The sequence below is a fragment of the Ictidomys tridecemlineatus genome, chromosome X (assembly GCF_052094955.1).
Source record: "Ictidomys tridecemlineatus isolate mIctTri1 chromosome X, mIctTri1.hap1, whole genome shotgun sequence".
NCBI lineage: Eukaryota > Metazoa > Chordata > Mammalia > Rodentia > Sciuridae > Ictidomys > Ictidomys tridecemlineatus.
Genome location: NC_135493.1, coordinates 1,247,348 through 1,269,652, shown reverse-complemented (window position 1 = coordinate 1,269,652; position 22,305 = coordinate 1,247,348). Strand labels below are relative to the sequence as shown.

The 22,305-nt window shown below is 48.0% G+C and overlaps 2 protein-coding genes across 7 annotated transcripts in view; one reads left to right on the top strand and one right to left on the bottom strand.

Annotated features, from left to right (window-relative positions):
- Ikbkg (inhibitor of nuclear factor kappa B kinase regulatory subunit gamma) overlaps positions 1-22,305 on the top strand; it is a 49,278-nt gene that overhangs the window by 5,788 nt on the left and 21,185 nt on the right. For 2 of the 6 annotated variants that reach the window (XR_013431616.1, XM_078034035.1), the window contains exon 1: positions 17,559-17,657. The exons of 3 other annotated variants lie outside the window; for them this stretch is intronic. The gene's annotated coding sequence lies outside the window, so the exon portion shown is untranslated. Of the gene's footprint in view, positions 1-17,558; positions 17,658-22,305 lie in introns of those variants that run through there. One more of the 6 variants, XM_078034034.1, reaches the window with a different exon arrangement.
- G6pd (glucose-6-phosphate dehydrogenase) lies at positions 6,612-22,031 on the bottom strand. Its single transcript, XM_078034033.1, has 13 exons — positions 21,872-22,031; positions 21,187-21,314; positions 12,526-12,563; positions 12,322-12,430; positions 11,183-11,400; positions 9,531-9,689; positions 9,175-9,300; positions 8,677-8,770; positions 8,379-8,565; positions 7,886-8,121; positions 7,717-7,793; positions 7,498-7,590; positions 6,612-7,404 (listed from the first exon to the last, which is right to left on the bottom strand). Exons 1-13 carry the CDS (start codon positions 21,951-21,953, stop codon positions 7,314-7,316), a joined length of 1,638 nt encoding a protein of 545 aa, XP_077890159.1. The 5' UTR covers positions 21,954-22,031; the 3' UTR covers positions 6,612-7,313.

Sequence of the window (22,305 nt, the reverse complement as noted above, 5' to 3'; positions counted from 1 at the left end):
GTGGTGCTGAGGATTGAACCCAGTGCTCACACATGCTAGGCAAGCGCTCTACCACTGAGCTACAGCCCCAGCCCCATGCCCTGCCTTCTTTACTTTCTACTCTATGGGGGCAGGCAGGGGCATGTGCAGATTCTCTCCATCCCTGCCATCTGTGGCTCAGCCACTAGCAGTGGGCTAGGTTTAGATTAAGGGATGGAGTGAGTGGGAGTTTTCAGTGTTCTTTTGTCTTCTCATTTTGCCAGAGCTAGTACCCCAGCACGGCAGACTTCCCTTGGTGTGAGTGTGGGAAGTCAAGCTTCCTGTTCCTGGGACTCAGTCTGAAGGGGTCAGGGTACCTTTGAAATTCTCATCCAGCTCAGTACTTTGCAAGTCTAGGCTAGGAAGTTGAAGTTACCTTGTCTGAGGTAGGAGTCTAGCACGAAGGCCTGTCTAGCTCCCACCCATGATGTTGAAGGACAGGAGAAAAAAAAAAGGGAACATGTAAAAAAAAAAAAAAAGTGAAAAAAAGCAACGAGACACCGGGCCAGGCCCTCTGAAGGAATGAGAAGCAGAGTGTTGACATTAAATAGAGAGAAGGGTGGAAAACCACCCTTTAATAGATCAAAGGAACACATCCTGCATATTTATTTCCATATTTATGCAAAAATTGCTCCATTGAAATGAAAAAAAGTACATTTGGAGATGTAGATAAGTGGTAGAGTGTTTGCCTAGCACGCACAGAGCCCTGGGTTCCATCCCAATGCTGCGCAAAAATGTAAATTTGCAAAGCACAAGTAGACCTTCAGTGATACACAAAATTATAAGAGGTTATGAGGGGCAAGGGGGAGGGGGGAAAAAGGGAGAGAACTGAACAACAGCAGAGGAGGTAGAGAGGGAAGATGGGAGGGGAGGGGAGGGGAGGGGGGATAGTAGGGGATAGGAAAGGTAGCAGAATACAACAGTCACTAATATGCCATTATGTAAAAATGTGAGTATGTAACAGAAGTGAGTCTGCAATTGTATTTGGGGAGTTCAAAACCCAATTGAGTCGAATGTATGAAAGATGATATATCATGAGCTCTGTAATGTTTTGAACAATCAATAAAAAAATGAAAATTAAAAAAAAAGAATCATTAAAGAAAACCTGTTAATATCTTCTATATTTAGTGTTAATCAAAGCCTCTGGATGGAGGCTCAGAGCCAGTGCAATGAATTATATGTCCAATTTGCATTCTTTTAAAAATTTGAGATATAATATACATACTATAAAATTCTGGTTTTTTTTTTCTTCTGGTACTTGGGATTGAACCCAGGACCTTTTATGCGAGGCAAGTACTCTGCTACTGACCTATACCCTCAGCCCTAAATTTAATTTTTTTTTTTTGTGGTGCTGGGGATTGAACCCTGTGCATGGTAGGCAAGTACTCTACCAACTGAGCTATATCCCCAGCCCCAAATTCATTCTTTTTAAATGTACAATTCAGTGTGTTTTAGTGTAGGCACAAGTTGATGCATACATTAGCACTGTCTGGTTCCAAACTGTTTCCCATTGCTCCCCAAAGTAACTGACATCCCAGTAGCAGTCACTCCTTTTCCGTGGTCCCCCAACCCTGGGAAACATTAACTGACTCTCTGTGTATATTCACATATAACAGAAATCACACAGCATGTGGCCTTGTGTCTGACTTCGTTCACTTAGCAAAATGCTCAAGCTTTATCCATGTAGCATGGATTTTTTTTTTCTTTTATTTTGTGATCAGTTGTTTGTTGTTTATTTCTATTAGTTTATTCAGTTATCCATTTCTTTTAAAGAGAGAGAGAGAGAGAGAGAGAGAGAGAGAGAGAGAGAGAGAGAGAGAATTTTTTTAATATTTATTTTTTAGTTCTCGGCGGACACAACATCTTTGTTTGTATGTGGTGCTGAGGATCGAACCCGGGCCGCACGCATACCAGGCGAGTGCGCTACCGCTTGAGCCACATCCCCAGCCTAGTTATCCATTTTCAATGAAAATTTGTGTTGTTTTTACTATTCAGCTATTATAAATAATGCTGCTCTAAGCACATGTGTGCAAGTTTTTATGAAAATTTTTGTTTTTCCTAGGCAGTGTATACCTAGAGTGGAATGACTGGGGCATATGGGTCTTCTGTCCTTGCCTCATTGTAGGCACTAAGAGCCAACAGTTGGCTATCCTCACCTGGGGCCTCTTGCTTCCAGGCCAGATTAGGCAACTAGATCTTAGGTGACAGTTGAGGGCCCTTACTTAAGTCATCCTTTCCATGGTGTAGGCATCCAGAGATGAGCCAGTTGACCCCTCATCCTCGCCTAGTCGGCTCTTCATACCTTTGCCTAAGTTTAGTGATCCAGAGATGAAGGGACAGTTGGATGATCTCAACAGTCTCTCATTCTCCTTTCTAATGTTGGCACCAAGATCTGTGCTTTCAAGTGACTGTGGTCACCTAGGCCCTTATGCCCTTGTCCCAGTACAGGCATCCAGCATGAAGTAACAGTTGATAGTCTCAACTGGGCCCTCATATCTTTGATCAGTGTTGGCACCTAGATGTGACAGTTGACTGCCCCTGCCTCTACGCATGCATGAGTCCCAGTGTAAGCACTAGAGCTCAGGTGCTGTCTAAGTGTCCTTGCCTGGATCTTCTTGCTTGTATTCTAATATAAACCTGAGGGTGGCAATTGATGTTCCCCATCTGGCTTTTCATGCTTCTATCTAGGTTTCATGATCCAGAGTTGAAGTGATAATTGAATGACATGACCCAGTCCCTCATTCTTTTTTCCAGCATATGGACCAAGATCTGGGATCTTAGTTGATTTCTGTCACCTGCTTCATAAAGCTGAGGTGGAATCAGTGTCTATTGCTACGCTTCATGTATAGGGCACAGAGGAGCTCCCATCCCTGAAATGCTCCTGAAATGTTGTGTCTTTTGTAAACCAGACCCGGAGCTGACATGACAGTTGTCTGTCCTCATTCGGGACTCTACCTGCTATCTCTGTTCTAGTGTGCATACTGGAGTTTTGGTGTCAATTTTAAGCCCTGACTTGAGCCTCGTACCTCAGCACCAATGCAGCACCCAGAACTGAAGTGACAGATGATTCCCCTCATTGTGTTTGTATCCTTATTCTCCAGTGTAGGGATCTAGAGTTGAGATGTCATTTGCCCAATTCAGTGAAACCCAAAAGCCCATGTCAGAATGTATTCATTCACAGATAAAGTGATAGTTGAATGTTCTTACCTGTTTTCTCATGCTTTTTGTGCCTCAGTGTAGACACTCAGGGCTGAATGTCCTTACCTGGGACCTCATTGTAATGTCCTACAGATGAGATAACAATGAACTGTCCTCATCAAGACCCTCATTTTATTTATTAGGCACCCAGAGGTCAGGAGACAGATGAATGTCTCACCAGGCCCTCCTGTCCCTGTCTTAGTGTAGTCAGGTAGAACAGGATCAGATTAGGAGGTCCCCACCTGCTGTCCTTCCCAGTTCACACTAGTTGCTCAAATGTTGGGGGACCCACATGGAGCTAGGTTCTTCCTACACTTTGGGGTCACCCTACTGTCCTTACATAAGAGCCTTCACCTCAGCTATGCCATGTGAGTAGGTTCCCAGCATACAGCCCTGCTAGGTCTCCTACAGCCTATAAAAGTTGGGATGTTGCCCCAGGGGCTTCACAAAAGAGTTCTGAGCAAAAAGAGCCCTGCAAGGTCTGAACTAGTTCTTTTGCCTTCACTTTTTTTCCCCCAGGGTTCAATGTCATATTCAGGCCTACACCTGAGGCTTTGAAGACCCAGCACTGCCAATTACGGCAGTTGAGACTTAGAAGGCTCCAGCCCAGGGCGAGGGATGATGCCCTCTGGTGGTGCATGGGGCAAGTTGTGGGTGCGTCCTCAGGGATAGCTCTGCCTGATTGGGCCACCTCCCGGTTCATCAGTCTTGGGTCATTCCATGCCTTCCACAAAGCCTGGTCCACCGGTTGCAGCTGCATCACAGAGTCAAAGGCAAGTCACTCTATAGCTACACTAGGGCTGTGGAGGAGGGATACATTTCAGTCACTGTTTTTGCTGCTGTGACCAAAACACCCTGAAAGGTGTCTCTGTTCACTAGCTATATCTGGATTGTAGGCTGTTTGAACTTTATGTAAGATATGCTTATAACATGACACCAGAAGAAATTGCACAAGATTTAAGGGACCAAAATCACCACCATTTTAACTTTTCCATTCTGGTATTACTTAGAAAAACTATATATTTAGTCTGCTCTTTAGTTGCTGTGACTATAAGAGCTGACCAAGCACAATTTTAGAGGAGGAGAAGGCATCCAGAGATCCCATTTGGGGCTCATGGTTTCAGACATCTCAATCCATAGAAGGCTGGCTCCATTCCTCAGAACTTGAGATGAGGCAGAACATCATGGTGGAAGAGTGTGGCAGAGGGATGTGGCTCACATGATGATCAGAAAGCAGACAGAGACTCCACTCTCCAGATGCAAATATATACTCCAAAACTATGCTCCCAATGCCTACCTCCTCCAGCCACACCCTACCCACCTACAGTTACCACTCAGTAAATCCTATCAGGGGATAAATGCAGTAATGAGTTAAGGTTCTCACAACCCCCATTTTATCTCTAAGTCCTTTTTTGGGGGTGGGTGGGTGGGTACCAGGTATTGAACTCAGGTGCACTAGACCACTGAGCCACATCCCCAGCCCTATTTTGTATTTTATTTAGAGACATGGTCTCAGTCAATTCCTTCGGGCTTCACTGAGTTGCTGAGGCTGGCTTTGAACTTGCCATCCTCCTGCCTTAGCCTCCCACACCACTGGGATTACAGGCGTGTGCCACCGTGCCCAGCTCTCTAAACCCTCTGGCATTGTCTCACCTATGAGCTTTTGGAGGGCACCTCATATAAATCACAGCAGGATACTTGTACCATGCTCCCTCTACCATAATGGGTACAGTGACATTCTTAGGACCTAAAGGAGGTGAGAGTATGGAGGTATGATGGCTTGTTGCTCACATACATATTTGCTCTACCAGCTCCCAGTTCCAAATCACTCCTGGGTTTCAGCCTTTGCTGTGGTCCCCTGGGGTTCCTTCTCCAGTAGACCAGAGACCAGGAGGACAGAGGATCAAGGCCTGCCACTGTAACCAAAGCCTGGACTGTAACGCTGTCCACACAGTTCTGTTGGCTGTTCTGTAAGAACGTGTGCTAGGAAGGACCCTTAAGAGCCAAGTGACATATCCGTTTCCCATCAAGATCCCTTGTTCCCAAGTCAGGTTCCAGGTGAAGTTGGTAATTTCCCTCCTTACACAATCCAGAGGCATCACCTCTCATTTACAGGATGGAAACTACAGCGTCCAGCTTGTGGACAGGAGTGAGCTCATGTTACAGTTGACATTCTGCTTTATATATTTCTTCTACAAGTCTCAGGCAGGAGCCTTCCTGCTATGCTTACCCTAACCAGGCCGTTACCTCCCCAGCTCAGGGAATGTGTGCAGGTGTGAGGGCAGCTGGTTCTCAGTGACAGTCTAAGAAGTGTCTTGGAAGTCTGAAGTAGGAGGATGGCTGGAACATAGGCATTCACAATCAGCCTGGGCAACATATTGAACTCCCATCTTCCCAAGTGGGGTTGGTGGGGACAGAAATGCTGAGTCTAAGCTGGCTTCACTCCAGTCAGCCTCCTGCTGACAGCCTAAAGAATTTGCCCTGATGTCACAGTCCTCATCCAGTCTCCCCTCTATGGGAATACGACCCAGGTACATGTCCTCACTTCTGCTTAGAGTACACTATTCCTCACTGGGTCATTCTCTGGGCTGTTGCTTTGCCCACTCCATAAAACATCCTGCCCTCTGATCATTGTACCTTCAGCCTCTTCTACCAGAACCCAGGTCACCAGCGCAGGGCCCAAGATACCACTTCCTGTCCATCTATCTACCCAGTGTTCAACCCAGAGGAGACGGGGCAGGACAGCTGCTGTGCTAAGGGGATGCTGTTCTTACTGGGGGCAGAGTACTGGTTTCAACCAAATGCATGTTCACTTGGAGCCTAAGGATATGACCTTATTTGGAAATATGATGTTTGCAGATGTACTTAGTTGAGGTAGGAAGATATCATACTGCAGGAAGGTGGCCCCTGTTCCAATATGAGATTTCCTTTAAGAGGGAGGCAGACATACAAGGGAAGGCCTTGTGACCATGGAGGCTGCCACAAGCCAAGGAATACCAGGAGCCCCTTCAACTGAAGAGGTAGCCTCCAGCACATGCCTAAAGTCCATGCCTTGACCTTAAGACTTCCAATCTCCAGAATGGTGAGAGAATGCATTTCTGTTGTTGTAAGCACCCACTTTGTGACTTGTCTTTGTACCTCAAGCTGGTTTCTATGACAAACACCCATGAAGTGGAGCAGACTGATGATGGGAACAGATGTAGGGAGAGTGGGAGGTGTTCAGGCCCAGGTTCCTGGCTACACCGCCATGGGAGATGCCCGAGGCAAGGATCCCCAGAAAGAAGGTATGGAGCTGGTGCTAGAGGAGGTATAGTGGGTGACACAGGGAATGAGTAAGTGACAGGTCTCTTGTATGACTCCAGGTGGCAGAGAGGAAATGACAAGGGGACAGATGGGGCTGTTTGAGGATTTAATGGCAGGGGTTGAGGGGACTCTCAGCTGCTGCTTCTGCCTTTCCACGGAGTGCAGAATTCTTAAGAAGGGACATCTGGGAGAACAAGACCCTGCTGGGCAGCGTGAGGTCCCTTCTACCTGGTGACCAGGAATGTCAACTGGCATTGAGGCTAGTGTGCCCATGGGATCTCACATGGATGCACTTGGTCACTTCCTCAAGTTCAGAGGAGCTTACTCATAGCCACTGGGGAGTGTGATTTGGCCACTGCCCCACTATGGCCCATTGTCCCTAACATTTTGTCCTGAGAAGTCCTGGGACACACTGATGGGCCACTCTTCTTCTCTGGAGGTTGGAGTAAAGGGAGGAAGTGACTCAGGTTCCATGGAGAGATTGGTGGCTCAGACAGGGCCGGCACTGGCTCAGGACAGTCATGATGCGTGTCATTGGTGCTTAATGGTTGAAGAATGTAGCTGGGCCCAGGGAGGGGTACTGATGTTAGCGGCGGCGGCGGTCACAATGGTAGCAAAAGCAGTAGCATCAGCAGCAAGGGAAAGATGGTGGTGGCCCAAGCCTGGGGCTGAGGAATGTTAGGCCTATGGTCCCGAAGTCTTCCCATCATGGGGTTCTCCTGAGGTGAGGTCGGGTGGTGGGAAGGACAAACACAGGGGGCAGATGGGGTAGGGTGGGAGTGGGTGCCTGGGTCTCAGAGCTTGTGGGGGTTCACCCACTTGTAGGTGCCCTCATACTGGAAGCCCACTCTCTTCATCAGCTCATCTGCCTCCACAGGGCCTCGGCTAGAAACAGAACAGGTACAGGGCAAGATGTGAGGGCAGGGAAGAGACGTTCCCAGCTGTTTTTGCTCCCCTAGTCCCCCATCCTTCCCTCACCTGCCATATGTGTAAGGGATGGGTTGGGGCTTCTCTCGCTCAATCCTGTGCAGCAGTGGTGTGAAGATCCGCCAGGCCTCCCGGAGCTCATCGCTAAGGGGATAAAATGTGGCTTTGGTGGGGAGTGGGACATATGGGGAGGGAGACAGAAGGCCACCCTACTGCCTGGTATCCTCTCTCCCACGAGACAGCTGGGACTGGGCTTCTGGGGACCCTCACCTGCGCACAAAGTGCATCTGGCTCCCACAGAAGACGTCCAGAATGAGGCGCTCATAGGCATCAGGAAGCTTCACGTTCTGTGGGAGAGGGGGTCTTATTGATACCATGGTGTGTGGCCACCTAGGCCATCCCTTGGCAGCCTTTCCTGACCAGCTTTCCCTGTGGGCACCTTGTATCTGTTGCCGTAAGTCAGGTCCAGCTCTGATTCCTCAGGGTTGAAGAACATGCCAGGCTTCTTGGTCATCATCTTGGTGTACACGGCTTCATTTGGCTGCACTCGGATCACCAGCTCATTGCGCTTACACTGCTGGTGGAAGATGTCACCGGCCACATCGCGGAACTGCAGCCTCACCTCGGCCTTGCGCTCATTCAGGGCTTTGCCACAGCGCAGGATGAAGGGCACCCCTGGGTGGGGGCAGGGCTGGTCTCAGGACTGGCTCTCCCAGTAGTGCAGGGAGTGAGAATGAGTGAGAACTTCAGTCTAAGTATGTGTGTGCAAATGTGTATGTGGTGTATGGACAGGGTACCATGTCCCACACCCACCAGGCTTCCCCCTCCAGAGTCCCCTGCCGTTGAGCAGTCAGTGTGTCTGACCCCACTGAGAAGGTCTCCACAAGGGAAGGCCCAGCCCTGCCTCACCAGGCCCCAGAGGTGTTACTTACCATCCCACCGCTCATTCTCCACATAGAGGACAACAGCTGCAAAGGTAGCAGTGGTGGACCCATGGGGCACTGTGGGGTCATCCAGGTACCCTTTGGTGGCCTCACCCTCTCCACTGGGGTTCCCCACGTACTGGCCCAGGACCACGTTGTCAGCCTGCACCTCTGAGATACATTTCAATACCTTGACCTGGGAGAAAGGCAGGGAGAGTGGACCCTTTGGATAACAAGATGGCATACAGGGCAGCAGGTGTGAAATGACCACTGGGGACTGGCAGGTGCATCTTGTACCTTCACCTACCTTCTCATCACGGACATCATCTGAGTCAGTGGAGGCAGGCTTCTCCATGGCCACCAGACACAGCATCTGCAGAAGGTGGTTCTGCATCACATCCCTGGAGACAGAAGAGGCCAAAGCTCTGGTCAAGCACTACTTTCAGGATGGGTGGAAGACATAAGGAATGGGCTTGCTTCATTTCCTCTCCCTGTTGTCCAGGGTCCTCAAACAAGGCTTCCCAGTGACAGGCTGTGAGACTTGCTTCCTGCTCCCCAATGTCTTCCAGGTCCCTTCAAATTAAAAAAGTAGATATTGACCCTGTCACCGACCCAGGAAACTCCTGGGATGTTCAGCTGGATAGGGGTCCTACCCCTCTAGCCACATGTGACAACTCACTCAGATTTTCGATCTCAGATTGTGAGGAGGAATCACCAAAAGAGGGAGGAGTGGCCCTGTAGGATGACTAGATTTGTGTTCCATGCCCTATGCTGGCCTCCTGGGAGCAATGAGACGGGCTCTTACCGGATAATCCCAAATTCATCAAAGTAGCCCCCACGGCCCTCAGTGCCAAAGGGCTCTTTGAAGGTGAGGATCACACAGGCAATGTTGTCCCGGTTCCAGATGGGGCCAAAGATCCTGTTGGCAAATCTGTGGGGAGGTGGAAGAGTCCCCAGGTAGAACTGTCCTTTAGCTTCTGCAGCACAGCAGCCAAATCTGAGCAGTCAGCAGAACTATACCCAGACCCGGAGCCCACCACCCTTGCTTATATTCTTGAGGAATTTGTCCTTGGGGCAGCATCATCTGTGGGTACCCACCCCTGGCCTTGTACTGTTCCACCCTATCCCATGTACAGGCATAGGCCAGGACTTAACCCCCACCTCAGCACCATGAGGTTCTGAACCATCTCCTTGCCCAGGTAGTGGTCAATGCGATAGATCTGGTCCTCACGGAACAGGGAAGAGATGTGGTTGGACAGCTGGTCAGAGCTCTGTAGATCTCTCCCGAAGGGCTTCTCCACAATAATGCGATTCCAGCCTCTGCCAGGACCCCAAAGCCATGTCACTCTGACACTGTGTCCAGGGAGCAGATCCTCTATCCTCTGCATTCCTAGGTGACTCAGGGAAGTTCTGCTGGCCCTTGCCCCCTTTTCAAAGCACAGAGACCTGTCATACCTAAGAATACCTCTGTTTCCCCAGTACTCAATGCCAGGCTCAACACCACAGAAGCCTTCCCACTACCCTTTTGGTGACTGAACAGCTTTCAGCCTAACCACTGTGGGTGCTAGGGTGGCACTGCTGGCATATTCCTAGGTGGCCCTACTCCTTTCTGGCCTCACAATGGGTCTTTGGTGGGTCAGGAGAGGCCCAGGAGTGGCCCAGTGGCTAGAGGAAGGGGCATCAAGGTCAGAGGTTCTCCATTTTTTATTTTTGGTACTAGGGATTAAAACCCAAGGGTGTTCTACCTCTGAGATACATCCCTAGTTCTTTTTGAGACAAGGTCTTGCTAAATTGCCCAGGCTGCTCTCAAACTTACAAGCTAAGTTGCTGACGCTGACACTAAACTTGTGATCTTTTTGTCTCAACCTCCTGGGTCACTGGGATTACAAGCATGTGCCCATTTTAAAATTTATTTTTATTTTTAAAAAATTTATTTATTCTAATTTGTTATATGGGTCAACAGAATGCAATCCAATGCATATTACACAAATAGAGCACAATTTTTCATGTCTCTTGTTGTGCATAAAGCCATTTGTTTGAAAAAGAGAAAAGGTCCTGGGGCTGAAGTTGGGCTCAGTGGTAGAGCACTTGCCTAGCATGTGTGAGGCACTGGGTTCAATTCTCAGCACAACATAAAAATAAATAAATAAAACAAACGTATTGTGTCCATCTACAATTAGAAAACATTAAAAAAAAAAAAAAAGAAATGGTCCTTTTCTATCCCGGCAATTATTAATATGGTTTTCCTGGGCTGGGGATGTGGCTCAAGCGGTAGCGCGCTCGCCTGGAATGCGTGCGGCCTGGGTTCGATCCTCAGCACCACATACAAACAAAGATGTTGTGTCCGCTGAAAAATAAATATTAAAAAAAAAAAAAAAGAAACATGGTTTTCCTTATTGAAAACCAGGAAAGAGACTGTGATGGATTGGAAGTAGTTTCTTGTAGAGCAACACTGCCACCTGGTGCTCATGGTAGGGACTGTGGGAAAACGTGAATACTACAGAATGAGCAACTGGGAGCATTTCATGGAGCAACACTGCCATCTTGTGGTTCTTCCGGGAACTGCTGCTAGGGACCATTTCATCTGTAATGAGGAACTTTTCATGCTGTACACAAACGTGGCAGAGGTTTTAATAGTGTATTTATAGCCTTTCCCTTTATTTGGAGAGCTAATTTATATATAGAACAAACAGGGCATCCCCCTTCCTCACCCTGGTTTCTCAGGCCAGTGCTGGATCTGTGGCTAGGGCAGACTACATCAAGGCAGGTCAAACAAAGGGGGGAGGGAGAGAAGGCAAAAGGACAGGCCTTACGTCTGGCTCATGCAGGTCTCATGGATGTTCTTGGTGACAGCCTCATAAACTGTGGGAGGCAAGGCCAGGTAGAAAAGCCGGTTGGCCTGTGGCCCCTGGTGAAGGGCGTTCATATGGCTGTTCAGGCGCTTGAAGGAGGCTGGGTCGTCATACTGGCCGGCCACATAGGAATTGCGGGTGAAGAACTCCTCCAGCTTGGGCCTCTCCTCTGGGGTGGCCTGGGAGAGATGGAAGGACAGATAGAAACAATGTCAGCCCCACTTTTCTACCTTCTTGAGAGTCCATGTCTGCTCTGCCCCAGGAAAGTGAAGGGTCTTGTTTGTATGCGTTTGTCTCTTTTATCCCACAGCCATGATGGGCTTCCCTGGAGATTTGGGAGGGTTCTGTTAGAAGTCAGCTGTCCTGGCCCTTTATACTGTTCACCCCACCCTGGCAGATTCATGCATTCATGGGGAGGGAGGCTGAGGCAGGCAGGACTACTGTGCAGAGATGGGGCACAGCAGGCCCATGCAGGGCTTGAAACCTGTATAATCACCCCTGTACAACCCTAGGACCTTTTTCCCTAAGACAGAAGTTGTATTTCAGGAAAAATCTGACCTGGAGAAATACAGTGGAGAAAGATCTTTTACCAAAATTAGCACACCAAACTACAATTTGCTAAGAAAAATGCTCATGTGTAGTAGGATTTCCTGTAGGGAAGAGGTACCTGTGAGGGAGGGAATCCTTTTTCTAGTTCATGGTATATCCTAATGTGGCCCCAGAGCACATCAGGGAGGACTGAGTAAATCTAGGTCAGAGAGGGGCTGGGAAATGGGTTATCCTGCTAGAGGGACCCCTTTCCCTCTCTGTGCCTAGAGTTCTTCCTATAACGGAGGAAGCAACAAGAGTAGGCATGCAGAGCTTTTGGGTGCCTGTTGAGTGGGTGGTTTTGGGGCCCTCAAGGATGTGAGGTGCTAAGGCTTGAGTGCCAGGCAGCTGTCCTGAGGCATCCTATCTTTCTGCCAGTCAAGTGAGGAAGGGGGAAAGGAAATGCATCTAAGATGGGACAGGGGCATCTCCCACTGGGCCACCTGGGGCTGGCACTGCTGGGGCTAAGGAAGAGGACAGAACAAGGTTGGGGGGACCCTGAAGCCACTCACTCTGAAGAAGGGCTCACTCTGCTTACGGATGTCATCCACTGTGAGACGGGAGCGAGCATAGCCCACGATGAAGGTGTCTTCGGGTAGAAGGCCATCACGGAACAGCCACCTGAGTGCAGAGCACAGCTGTGCCTAGCCAGGCCAGGCTAGGGAGTGCAGGGCCAGGCCTTTCCCTGGTGGGGAGGCCCAGGGGAATGCACTTACCAGATGGTGGGGTAGATTTTCTTCTTGGCAAGGTCGCCCTGTGACAAAGAGAATAGGCGTGGTCAGGGGAAGCTATGAACATGACCTAGATCATCACCCCTCCTAGTGATGTGAGCACGCACTCAGGTCATCACTCAGCCACAAGCTTATCTATCTTGTCCCCATACACTGCCAGAGAAGCCCTGAGATTTGAGCCTGCTGTGGGCCTGGACCCTTCATCTGGAAGGTGTAAGTGTTTCCCGCATTCCAGAAGAAACCCGAACATTCAGTTCATTAGAACTGAAAGATGATTAAGGTGCAAAATAGCAAAACTGGTAAGATGTGGCCTTAAACCTTGTATCAGCGAAAAAGAGTAACTCAGAAACAATGAGCTACCTATTCGAATTATGAAGTTAGGAAAAGGATAGCAGACTTTCAAAACAAAAAAAAATTATAAGGACAGAAATCATGAAAAAGAAAAGTCGGGCTGGGGTTGTACCTCAGTGGTAGAGTACTTGCCTGGTATGTCTAAGGCACTGGGTTCAATCCTCAGTACCACATAAAAATAAACAAATAAAATAAAGGTATTGTGTCCATCTACAACTTAAAAAATTTAAAAAATGAAAAGTTAATAAAATGGAAAACTAATGAAAGGAAAAGATCAACAAAGTTAGAATTTGGTGTTTGAAAAAGACTAATAACAGCCAGAAAACCCTTTGCAACATGGCTTTTTCAACAGGCACAAATAATTGGGGGTACAATGGAACAGAACTACAGATGGGAAGCACAGAAGAGAGTTTTATAAACAACTTTATTCCATCAGTAACGACTTAGATGAGATGGACACATTTCTACAAAAGTTCAACCATGGAGCAAGGGACCTGAGTGGGGCAGTGATAACAAACCTTCCCACCAAGATAACTCCTGGCACTGCCAATGGGTTCTACCAAAATCAGGGAAGAGAGAATTTCATTCTGAAGCAAACTCCTCCTATAGACAGAAGAAGGGAAACTTTCCTGAAGGCATTTTCTAGTTCTCGCAGAACCTTGGCCGTGAGATTTGATGAGAAAGGCACATGGGAAAACTTTTCACATATACCCATGTAGATACAAGAATCCTATAGAAAACGTCAGCAAACTGAATTCTGCCATGTTAAAATATGTAACACATCATAACAAAGGTGGATTTATCTGGGAAACAAAAGATTGGTGTGATATAAAAAACAAAAATCAGTCAGTGAGAAGAGAGTAAAGGAAAAACTGAGAAATCTTTGCCTACTCCTACATATTGATTTTTTAAAATCTAGCAACCTTGCTAAACTCAAGAAATGTAGATAAAGGGTTTCAAAGTATTATCTATTCATGATGAAAATTTTTAGCAAAGTAGAAAAATGGGGAATCCCTTAACTTGATAAAGGGCATCTATGGAACACCCTACAGACACAATACAGAATGGGAAACTGTTGAAATAACTCCCTGTAAACAACCAGGAACAAGAAAAGAATACCTGCTACTGGCTCTTTAGTAGATGCTGAACTAGCCAGTCCAACAAGGAAGGAAATGAAAATGGATTTGTTTGGAAAGGAGGAAGTAAAACTGTCATTATTTGTAGATGATGGTTTGTCTATTAAAAACCCACCTGAAATCGATCTGCAAATAAATAATTAGAGTTAATAAGAGTTTAGCAAGGTTTCTAGGTTTAAAAATCATTAGATAGGAGCCGGAAAAAATTTATTAGGACACAGAAAGCAATATCATAAAAACTGAAAAATTAAGACTTGACTGAAATTAAAAACTGTCTCATCAAAAAATGCTATTGAGAACATGGAGGTGCTAGGGGTGGCTCAGTGGCAGAATGCATGCGTTGCATGCAGAAGGCTCAGGGTTGGATACCTAGCACCAAAACAAACAAACAAACACAAGCCACAGACTGAGAGACAGTATTCACTCAACTTATCTGCATCCAGAATATACAAGCAGCTCCTACAATACAATAAGAAAACAACCCAATTAAAAATGGGTAAGTGTCTTGGCCAGATGCTTCATAAGGAAGAGAAATGTATGACTACTAAAAACATTAAAAGTATTCAAGATTGTTAGTTGTCAGAAAAAATGCAAACCACATAGCATTTCACACTCACGAGAATGATCGTAATCTAGAAGACTGAGAACACCTAGTGTTGGTGTGAACTCACGTATGTGGGTGGGAGAAATGAGATGGTCAGGCACTCTCTAACGTAGCTTGGCAGCTTCTCATTAAAGGAAGCTATTCTACTCCTAGAGGAATGAAAGCAGGAGGCCACACAAAAATCTGTGCATGAATGTTCACAGCAATCTAATTGAAAACAGACCCAAACTGAAAATACCCCAAATGAATCAGGTGAAGAAACAAAGACATATTACCCAGCAACAGAGGAGGAACATGTTACAGATCTGTGAAACACTGACCAGTCACAAAAAATATTATGCTGAGTCAAAGAACTCAGACACAAAAGATTAAACCTTTGAGTTCACTTAAATAAAGTCCTAGAATGGGCAACATTAGCCTATTAGTACAGGAATTAAATCAGTAGTTGCCTGGAATAGGGGGTGGGATGGGAAGGGGCACTCAAGAACTTTCAGGGAAGATGAAAATATTCTGTATCTGTGTATTGTCATGTGCACCAAAAAGAGTGACATAAATAATAACTGATCAGAGGGTGGGGAGTGGGTTAGAAATTCCCCTAAGGTAGCAGTGATCATAAGGCAGTGCTTCTAGAGTGCAGATAATGTTCTGTTTCTTGATGTGGTAGAAGGTATATAGGTGTCTCAAGTTTGTAAAGTCATCAGGCTGTCCCCTTATAGTCTGTATTCTTTTCAACATATATTCCAATAAAAATTATAAAAAATTAATAGGTACATACCACCTGCCTTATACTTACTAGCAACAAGAAGTTGGAGGAGAAAAACAATTTAAAAACAATTCCACTAACAAAAGTAAATGTTATTTGGTATAGGGGATTGACCTAGGAATGCTGTATCACTGAGCTGCATCCCCAGCCCTTTTGTTAAAGTTTTTTTTTGTAGTTGTAGATGGACAGAATGTGTTTATTTTTATATGGTGCTAAGGATTGAACCCAGTGCCCCACACGTGCTAGACAAACATTCTGCCGCTGAGCTATAGCCCCAGCTCTCCAGCCCTTTTAGTTTTGGGACAGGCTCTCCCCAAGTTGCCTAGGGTGGCCCGGAACTTTCCATCTGCCTGCCTCAGCCTTCTAAATCCCTAGGATTACAGGTGCAAGCCACCACACCAGACTACAAAAGTAAGTGCTTATAAAGAACCTAGAAATAGAGCCAGCATATGCCTGTAATCCCAGCTGCTCAGGAGGCTGAGGCAGGAGGATTGCAAGTTGGAGGCCAGCCTAAGCAACTCAGTGTGATTCTGTCTCACAATAAAAAATAAAAAGCTGGAGATGTAGCTCAGTGGTAGATCACCACTGTGTTCAATCTTCAGTGCTACCAGAAAAAGAACAGAACTAGAAATAAACGTTCAAGCCTACTACTGAGACAATGATACAATTCCATTAAAATGGCCTATGCAGACACCTCATTCTCTTGGGCAGCAGAAGCACCAGGAAGAATAACAACATCCCTCCTTTCCAAGCCAATCTGCTTATCCAGTTCAGTCACCCAGTTACTATCAATAGCCTAACAAGCTTTAATTTTGTAACCTGACAAACTAGATGGAAGAGGAAGGGGTAGAATGACCAGCGAGCGGGCTCTTGAACAATAATGGAGCAAGGCCCTTTCATTTTAGACCCTATAATCAAGACTATGGGAAGGTCTGGTCTGTGAACCCATACTTTATGGGGCCCTGCCACTCTGTGGGGAGAGATGAGTGGGTGGCACAGGCACAAAGCACTGTCCCAACCAAGATCTCAACTCAATCCAGACAGGAAATCCATTTCCAGGGATAAGATAAAAGACTTGAATATTCATGCAAAATTAAGTTGTAGAAACCTTCCCTGCAGATCTTTTTGTAAAAAAATTTTAAATTGTTTTAATTTTTTGTTGTAGATGGGCATAATACCTTTATTTTATTTATTTATGTGGTGCTGAGGAATAAACTCAGTGCCCCACACATGTGAGGCAAGTGCTCTAGCACTGAGCCATAACTTCAGTCCCTGCAGATGTATCTTGATCTAAAAAAAAAAATCAAAATACTGCTGAGCACAGTGGTGCATGCCTATAATCCAAGCTACTTGGGAGCCTGAGGCAGAGGATTGCAAGTTTGAGGCCAGCTTCAGCAACTTAGTGAGACCCTGTCTCAAAACAGAAATAAATGATTATGTAGTCAGTGGAAAAGTAGTGCTGAGTTCAATCCCTGGTCCTAAAACTAAACCCAAACCAAAACACATAACAACAATAACAAAACTAAAATCATACAACAACAAAACAAACTCATGTGAACCTCTGGTCTCCCTGGCCTGCAATGCTATGGTGACTGTGTTCAGGAAAATATCCCAGAATTGCTGCCAGCCAGTCTCTGCTTGCCTGTCAGACCTCCTCATGCATCTGCATCAATCCCCTGTCTGATGCCCAGTTTGCCCACTCAAAGGTCTACTGAGTTCTCGAAGGCCATTCAGATCTCTGCTGAGTGAAGCTTCTAACCTACCATATCATATGGTTGCCCTTGCTGGTCCCTCAAGGTCTATCTCAGATGACCCCCAACCCTGGGCCAGGGGCTCCCACAACATGGCCCTCAGTTTCTCAGTGCACTGTCAATGCCTGCCTCTGGCTTTCTCCCTCAGCAGGGCTGGTAAGGACACTGCTCATGTCTGGATGGTTCAATGTTGACTCCACATGCTCCAGAAAGGGCCAGCTTGCTGGGAACTGACCCTGAAAGAAACAGTAAGAATCCTGGCCTGCAAAACCCTCTAAAAGGCAATGTTTGCTTATGATAAAATTCCAATGGATTGGGAGGAATCAGGACAGACTCCAGGCAATGGATTGGTGGCAGGGGATTGGTTTGCTAAGTCACAGTTGCCCCACACCCCGGAGCTATTTGTTTTTGTGTTCCCTTTGGGATTAACTAGAGATAGAACCTGCTCGCCTTGTTTCAGCTCAATCCCCGCAACCCACAATCTGCTGAGCTCCAAGTCACCCAAAGGAGAGGTGAGGTAGACCAAGAACAGTGGGGGTGCGGGGGCGGGGGGCAGCCGCTCTCTTCAGGGCTGGGTTGGTCCTGCCCTTCCTGTTGTTCTGCATGGCTCTCACCAGAATGGTCTGGAGCAAGGAATACAGGGAGACCTAAAATCTAAACATGTGGGGGTGGGCACAATTACAGCAGGTAGAAGCCTCTCAGGTTTGCTACCCTGTTTGCTTTGCCCAAGAATCATGGTGGGGAAGGGGTCTACTCAAGGACAAATTTCACCTTACTAGGAAGAGGTAGGGCAAAAGAGACTTGGGCTACCACTTGCCTGTGGTCACCCTAGGTTTGTCCTCGGCCTCCTGTTTTATAAACCCAAATCACTGCAACCCTTTGTTCTGGTGTGAGGGTTTTAGGGTGGAGGCCCAGTAGAAGGAATGAGCCATCTTGTCCCCAAGAGTTGTTGGCATTAAGGATTCACCAAGGTAGAGCCCTGAGCTTTGGTGGAGGTCCAGCTGGCTCCTGGCCACTGGGGTGAGAGAACCTGGCTTTGCTGAGGTAAGTTCAGGCAGGAAAAACTAACAATAGGGCCTCCCTCCTACACTCCAGTGCTCTTGAGTCACCAGGCCTTTGGGGGAATGCCAACGTCATCATGATACAGCAAGAATCTTATCAGCCCAAGGGGGAAGTCAGCCTTGAAGTGTCTGTCCTAAGAAGAGGGAGGGGCTGGAACAGCCAGGTCATTTGGATAAATCATAAGCACCCATCATGCCATGGCCATCATGGTCCAGGTGGGGAAAATGAGACCCAGGGAGGAGAGGGTCCTGCAGTGAGATGCTCTGCCCACATGGACTCCCAGTGGGATTCTCCTTCCCTTGTTCCTATGGAAGTGTCACTCTCCAGCTTCACCAAGGTCTCCAGGCAGGGGAGGATATCCTTTAATGCCCAAGGTTCCTTCCTGCACGCTAGTGCTTTCTGGACAGCAAGTACCTCCACTCTCTTCCTGAAGTGGGTTGGAGTCTTAAGAAATAGGAGAACCTTGAGTGGCTCAAAGCCCATTTGGTAACAGCATCAGGATGCTCTCAGGAAGGAAGCTGGGCATGTACGTGAGGGTTGGGTAAACCTGCAAGGGAGGAAGTGGCAGAGGATGGCCGCTTGGGCCCAGCTGGCCTTGGGGTGTCCTGCTTGCCCAGATGTTGGCCTCCTTTTGGTTTCTAGGTCATACTGGGCTTGTTCTTGACTTAGGGCTATGGGTACTTCCTCTTCCTTTCATATGGGATGCACCCCCAGCCCTTACCTGAAGGCCTTACTCTCCAGGCCTTCTTCATGGGACCTGTGTGCTGAAGGGGGCAGGAGACACAGGGGCACATTGGTGGCTTCTTTTTTGTGAGCCCCTCTTGGTCTGCTTACTCCCTTTGGGGCTCTGGCTTCCCACAGTCTATCGGCTCCATGAGGAAGGGGCTGTGGCTGTTGTGGTTTGAAAGAGGTACTTGCTACATGTTGAATGAATGAATGGAGAACATGCTGGTTTCTCAGAACAGCTGGTACCCTGCTTATCTCCTGCAGCAAGTGAGCTGTCAGGCATGGAAGGAGGTTTAAGAATGGGAGCTACTCTGAGTGCGGTCTGGGCATAAATGCCCCTGCATGGACTCCAGGCCCTCCCTGCGGGGGGTGAGGAGGAGAAACAATGGGGCTCTTTAGAACATCCCTTGTCTTCTCCACTCCCCTCTGCTGGAGCCAGCACTTCCCATTTCGGTTCTAGAAGCCTCTAGTTCTCACTCCCAGAGCAGAGGAGAGCAAAAAGGAACCCTACTGATTGCAATTAGACACAGTTGCCTAACCCAAGGCCAGCAGGAACGTACACATCAGCCTAAGAAGGCCAAGACTTGTTTGCTAGGAGGAAACACTGAGGTTTTGAGATACACACACACACACACACACACACACACACACACACACACACACACATACACACTTGCTCTAGTCAACAAGCTTAGATTCTCTCAGTGAGGTATCCAAGAGTTGAGGGTCTGGGGTTATGATCCATCATTGTGGTCTAGGTCACTGTTGGCCTGTGATTGTCAGAACATGGGGTAGGGATGGGGAAGGGAAATCATCCTTATTTACTTGCTGCTCCAGTCTGATCCTGGAATGAAGGCCTAATGGTCAGATTCTAAGGTGTTAAGGTTTGTGGCTGTCACAAGTATGGCTGCTCAAATGGGACTGTCTGAGGCCAAGCCTGTCCCACTGTGTGCCCCAATTGGGTACCTCCAGGGGACTTTAGGGTTCCTAGGTGTCAGAGGACAGTGCTTAGGGTGGCTTGCACTTGCTTTTCTAGTGGTAGAGCCCTTCTCCCTTGCTCTCCTCCTCATTATTTCTAAGTTCTGATCAGAAATACAATGGTGGGCTGGACATGGTGGTGACCTATAATCCCAGGTACTGGCAAGGCTGAGGCAGGAGGATCACAAGTCAGTCTCAGCAACTTAGCAAGATCCTATCTCAAAACAAAAAGGGCTGGGGTGTAGCTCAGAAGTAGAGTACTCTTTAGTTCAATCCTCACTACTACAGGAGGAAGAAAGAAATATAATAGTGGTAGCAGGGAGCAGGTTTGAAAAGGGGGTGGCATGTTCTGTATGAACAAAGAACCACAGATTTCCTCCAGCACGGAGGGGCTCACAACATGCACCGTGTTGCACCTACCTTGTCAATAGCTAACTAGTTCTCATGGAACTCTTATTCAAGATTACACAATAAGTTCAGGGTGAAGATGATCACACAATGTTGAGCAGAGTTCAGGACATATCCAGGGCTAAAAGTAAAGAATTGAAACCATTTTTGCCATTAAACCTTGGTCCAGTCAGTCACTGTACTTGTCTTGCTGCCGCACAGCACACAAGGGAGGATGCTCTCATCAGGGACCACAGATCCACTAAGGCCACACTCCTTTTCCTGTCCAACCATGTACTGTCAATATGCTTCTACTCTTTGGCCTTTCCAATCAGAGCAAAATTCAGTTGTGCCAGCTAGACAACTGAGGCCAGGTGGGGTGGGCAGAGCTCTTCAGGGGGGTTTGGAAGTTGTGGCAAAGAGGAAGTGTTCAAAGAAAGACCCAGTATTTATGATCAGGGAGCTTCATTGGTACAGAGAGAAGAGGCAGAGACAGGGCTCCAGATCTTTCTTCTAGAACTGACCATGTGACATTTGTCAAGTCACAAACTGGTTTAAAAAGAATTCAGAATGAATAGCATTCCCTGTTTGCATCTGTTTTCCTCACTGAGAAGGAAGAAGTCATGGTCCTTTAGGACCTGGTGCTCTAGGACTCCTGGCTATACTGAATGGGTGACCAGACTTTAGAAACATCTCTCAAGTATGTACCAGGTAGTGTAGGGAGGTTAGTGGCACACTGGCAGGGGCAACAGGTAGAGCTCAATTTATCAGAGCCCATGCAGCCCCACAAAACTCAATCAGGAAAGCTGAGGCACAGAGTAAGACGTGTTTTGCACAACGCCACATTCAAAGTATGACTTTTCAGACTGGGGCCTGGGGGAGACTCACCGATGCACCCATGATGATGAATATATGTGTATCAGCCTGGTGGAAGGCATCACCCTGGTACAGCTCTTCCCGCAGGATCCCGCACACCTGGGTCCGACTCAGGGCTACCTGCTCTGCCATGGTGCTCTCTGGTGAAAGAAAGGCTCCTTGACAAGTCGGTCTCCTTCTTGAGTCATGACGGATTACTGAAACCATTCTCTGGGAATGGTCACGGTGGGGGTGGGGCAGCGGGGTTGGTGGGTTAGAAATTGCTGCCTCTGGGTTCCAGCCTTACTCTCTCAGGCTGCCTTTTTTCAGGGTGTACATTACAAAATTACTCAAAGCATGAATGGATTTTAGCTGCAGCATCAATTTTGGGCAAGTGGATAAAAATCCTGCCAGAGCATCGCACTACATGTCCTGGACCATCTCATTGTGGACTTTGCCAGAAACTCCACAATGAACTTGAGCACGTTGGATTGTGCAGATGAAGGAGTTTAGCTCCAGCCCTCCCCGTGTCAAGCTGGGTGATTCTGGCAAGTCCCCTCCTCTCTCGGGGTCTGGCCCTCAAGGTCCCAATGGGGGAACCGCGGGTACAAAGGGATCGGTTAAGACTGTCTAGAAAAATAGCGCCTATTAAAAGGCCGCGTGGTGCAGTGGTGGGCAGCACACCCTCTGCCGATGCGGCGCCGGCCCGCCCGGTTACCTGCGCCTCGTCGCCGTCGCCCGCCGCGCTCGCAGCCCCGGAATGCACGGCCGTTTCCGGGGATTGAGCCCCGTCGGCCCATTTAACCAGTGGGGGCGGGCGCCTCAGCTGAGCTGACCGGCCTCAGGCGAGGCGCCCGGGGCGGGGCCTTGCCGGCCCCTCTCCAGAGAAGAGAGAGAGAGAGAGAGAGAGAGAGAGAGAGAGAGAGAGAGAGAGAGAGGGAGGGAGGGAGGGAGGGAGGGAGAGAGGGAGGGAGGGAGGGAGGGAGAGAGGGAGAGAGGGGGAGAGGGGGAGGAGGGAGCAGGGAGGGAGGGGGAGGAGGGAGGAGGGAGGGGGAGGAGGGAGGAGGGAGGGGGGAGGGGGAGAGAGGGAGAGAGGCGGGGGGGCAGAGGGGAAGGGGGAGGGAGGAGGGGCGAGGATAAGTGCGCGCGCAT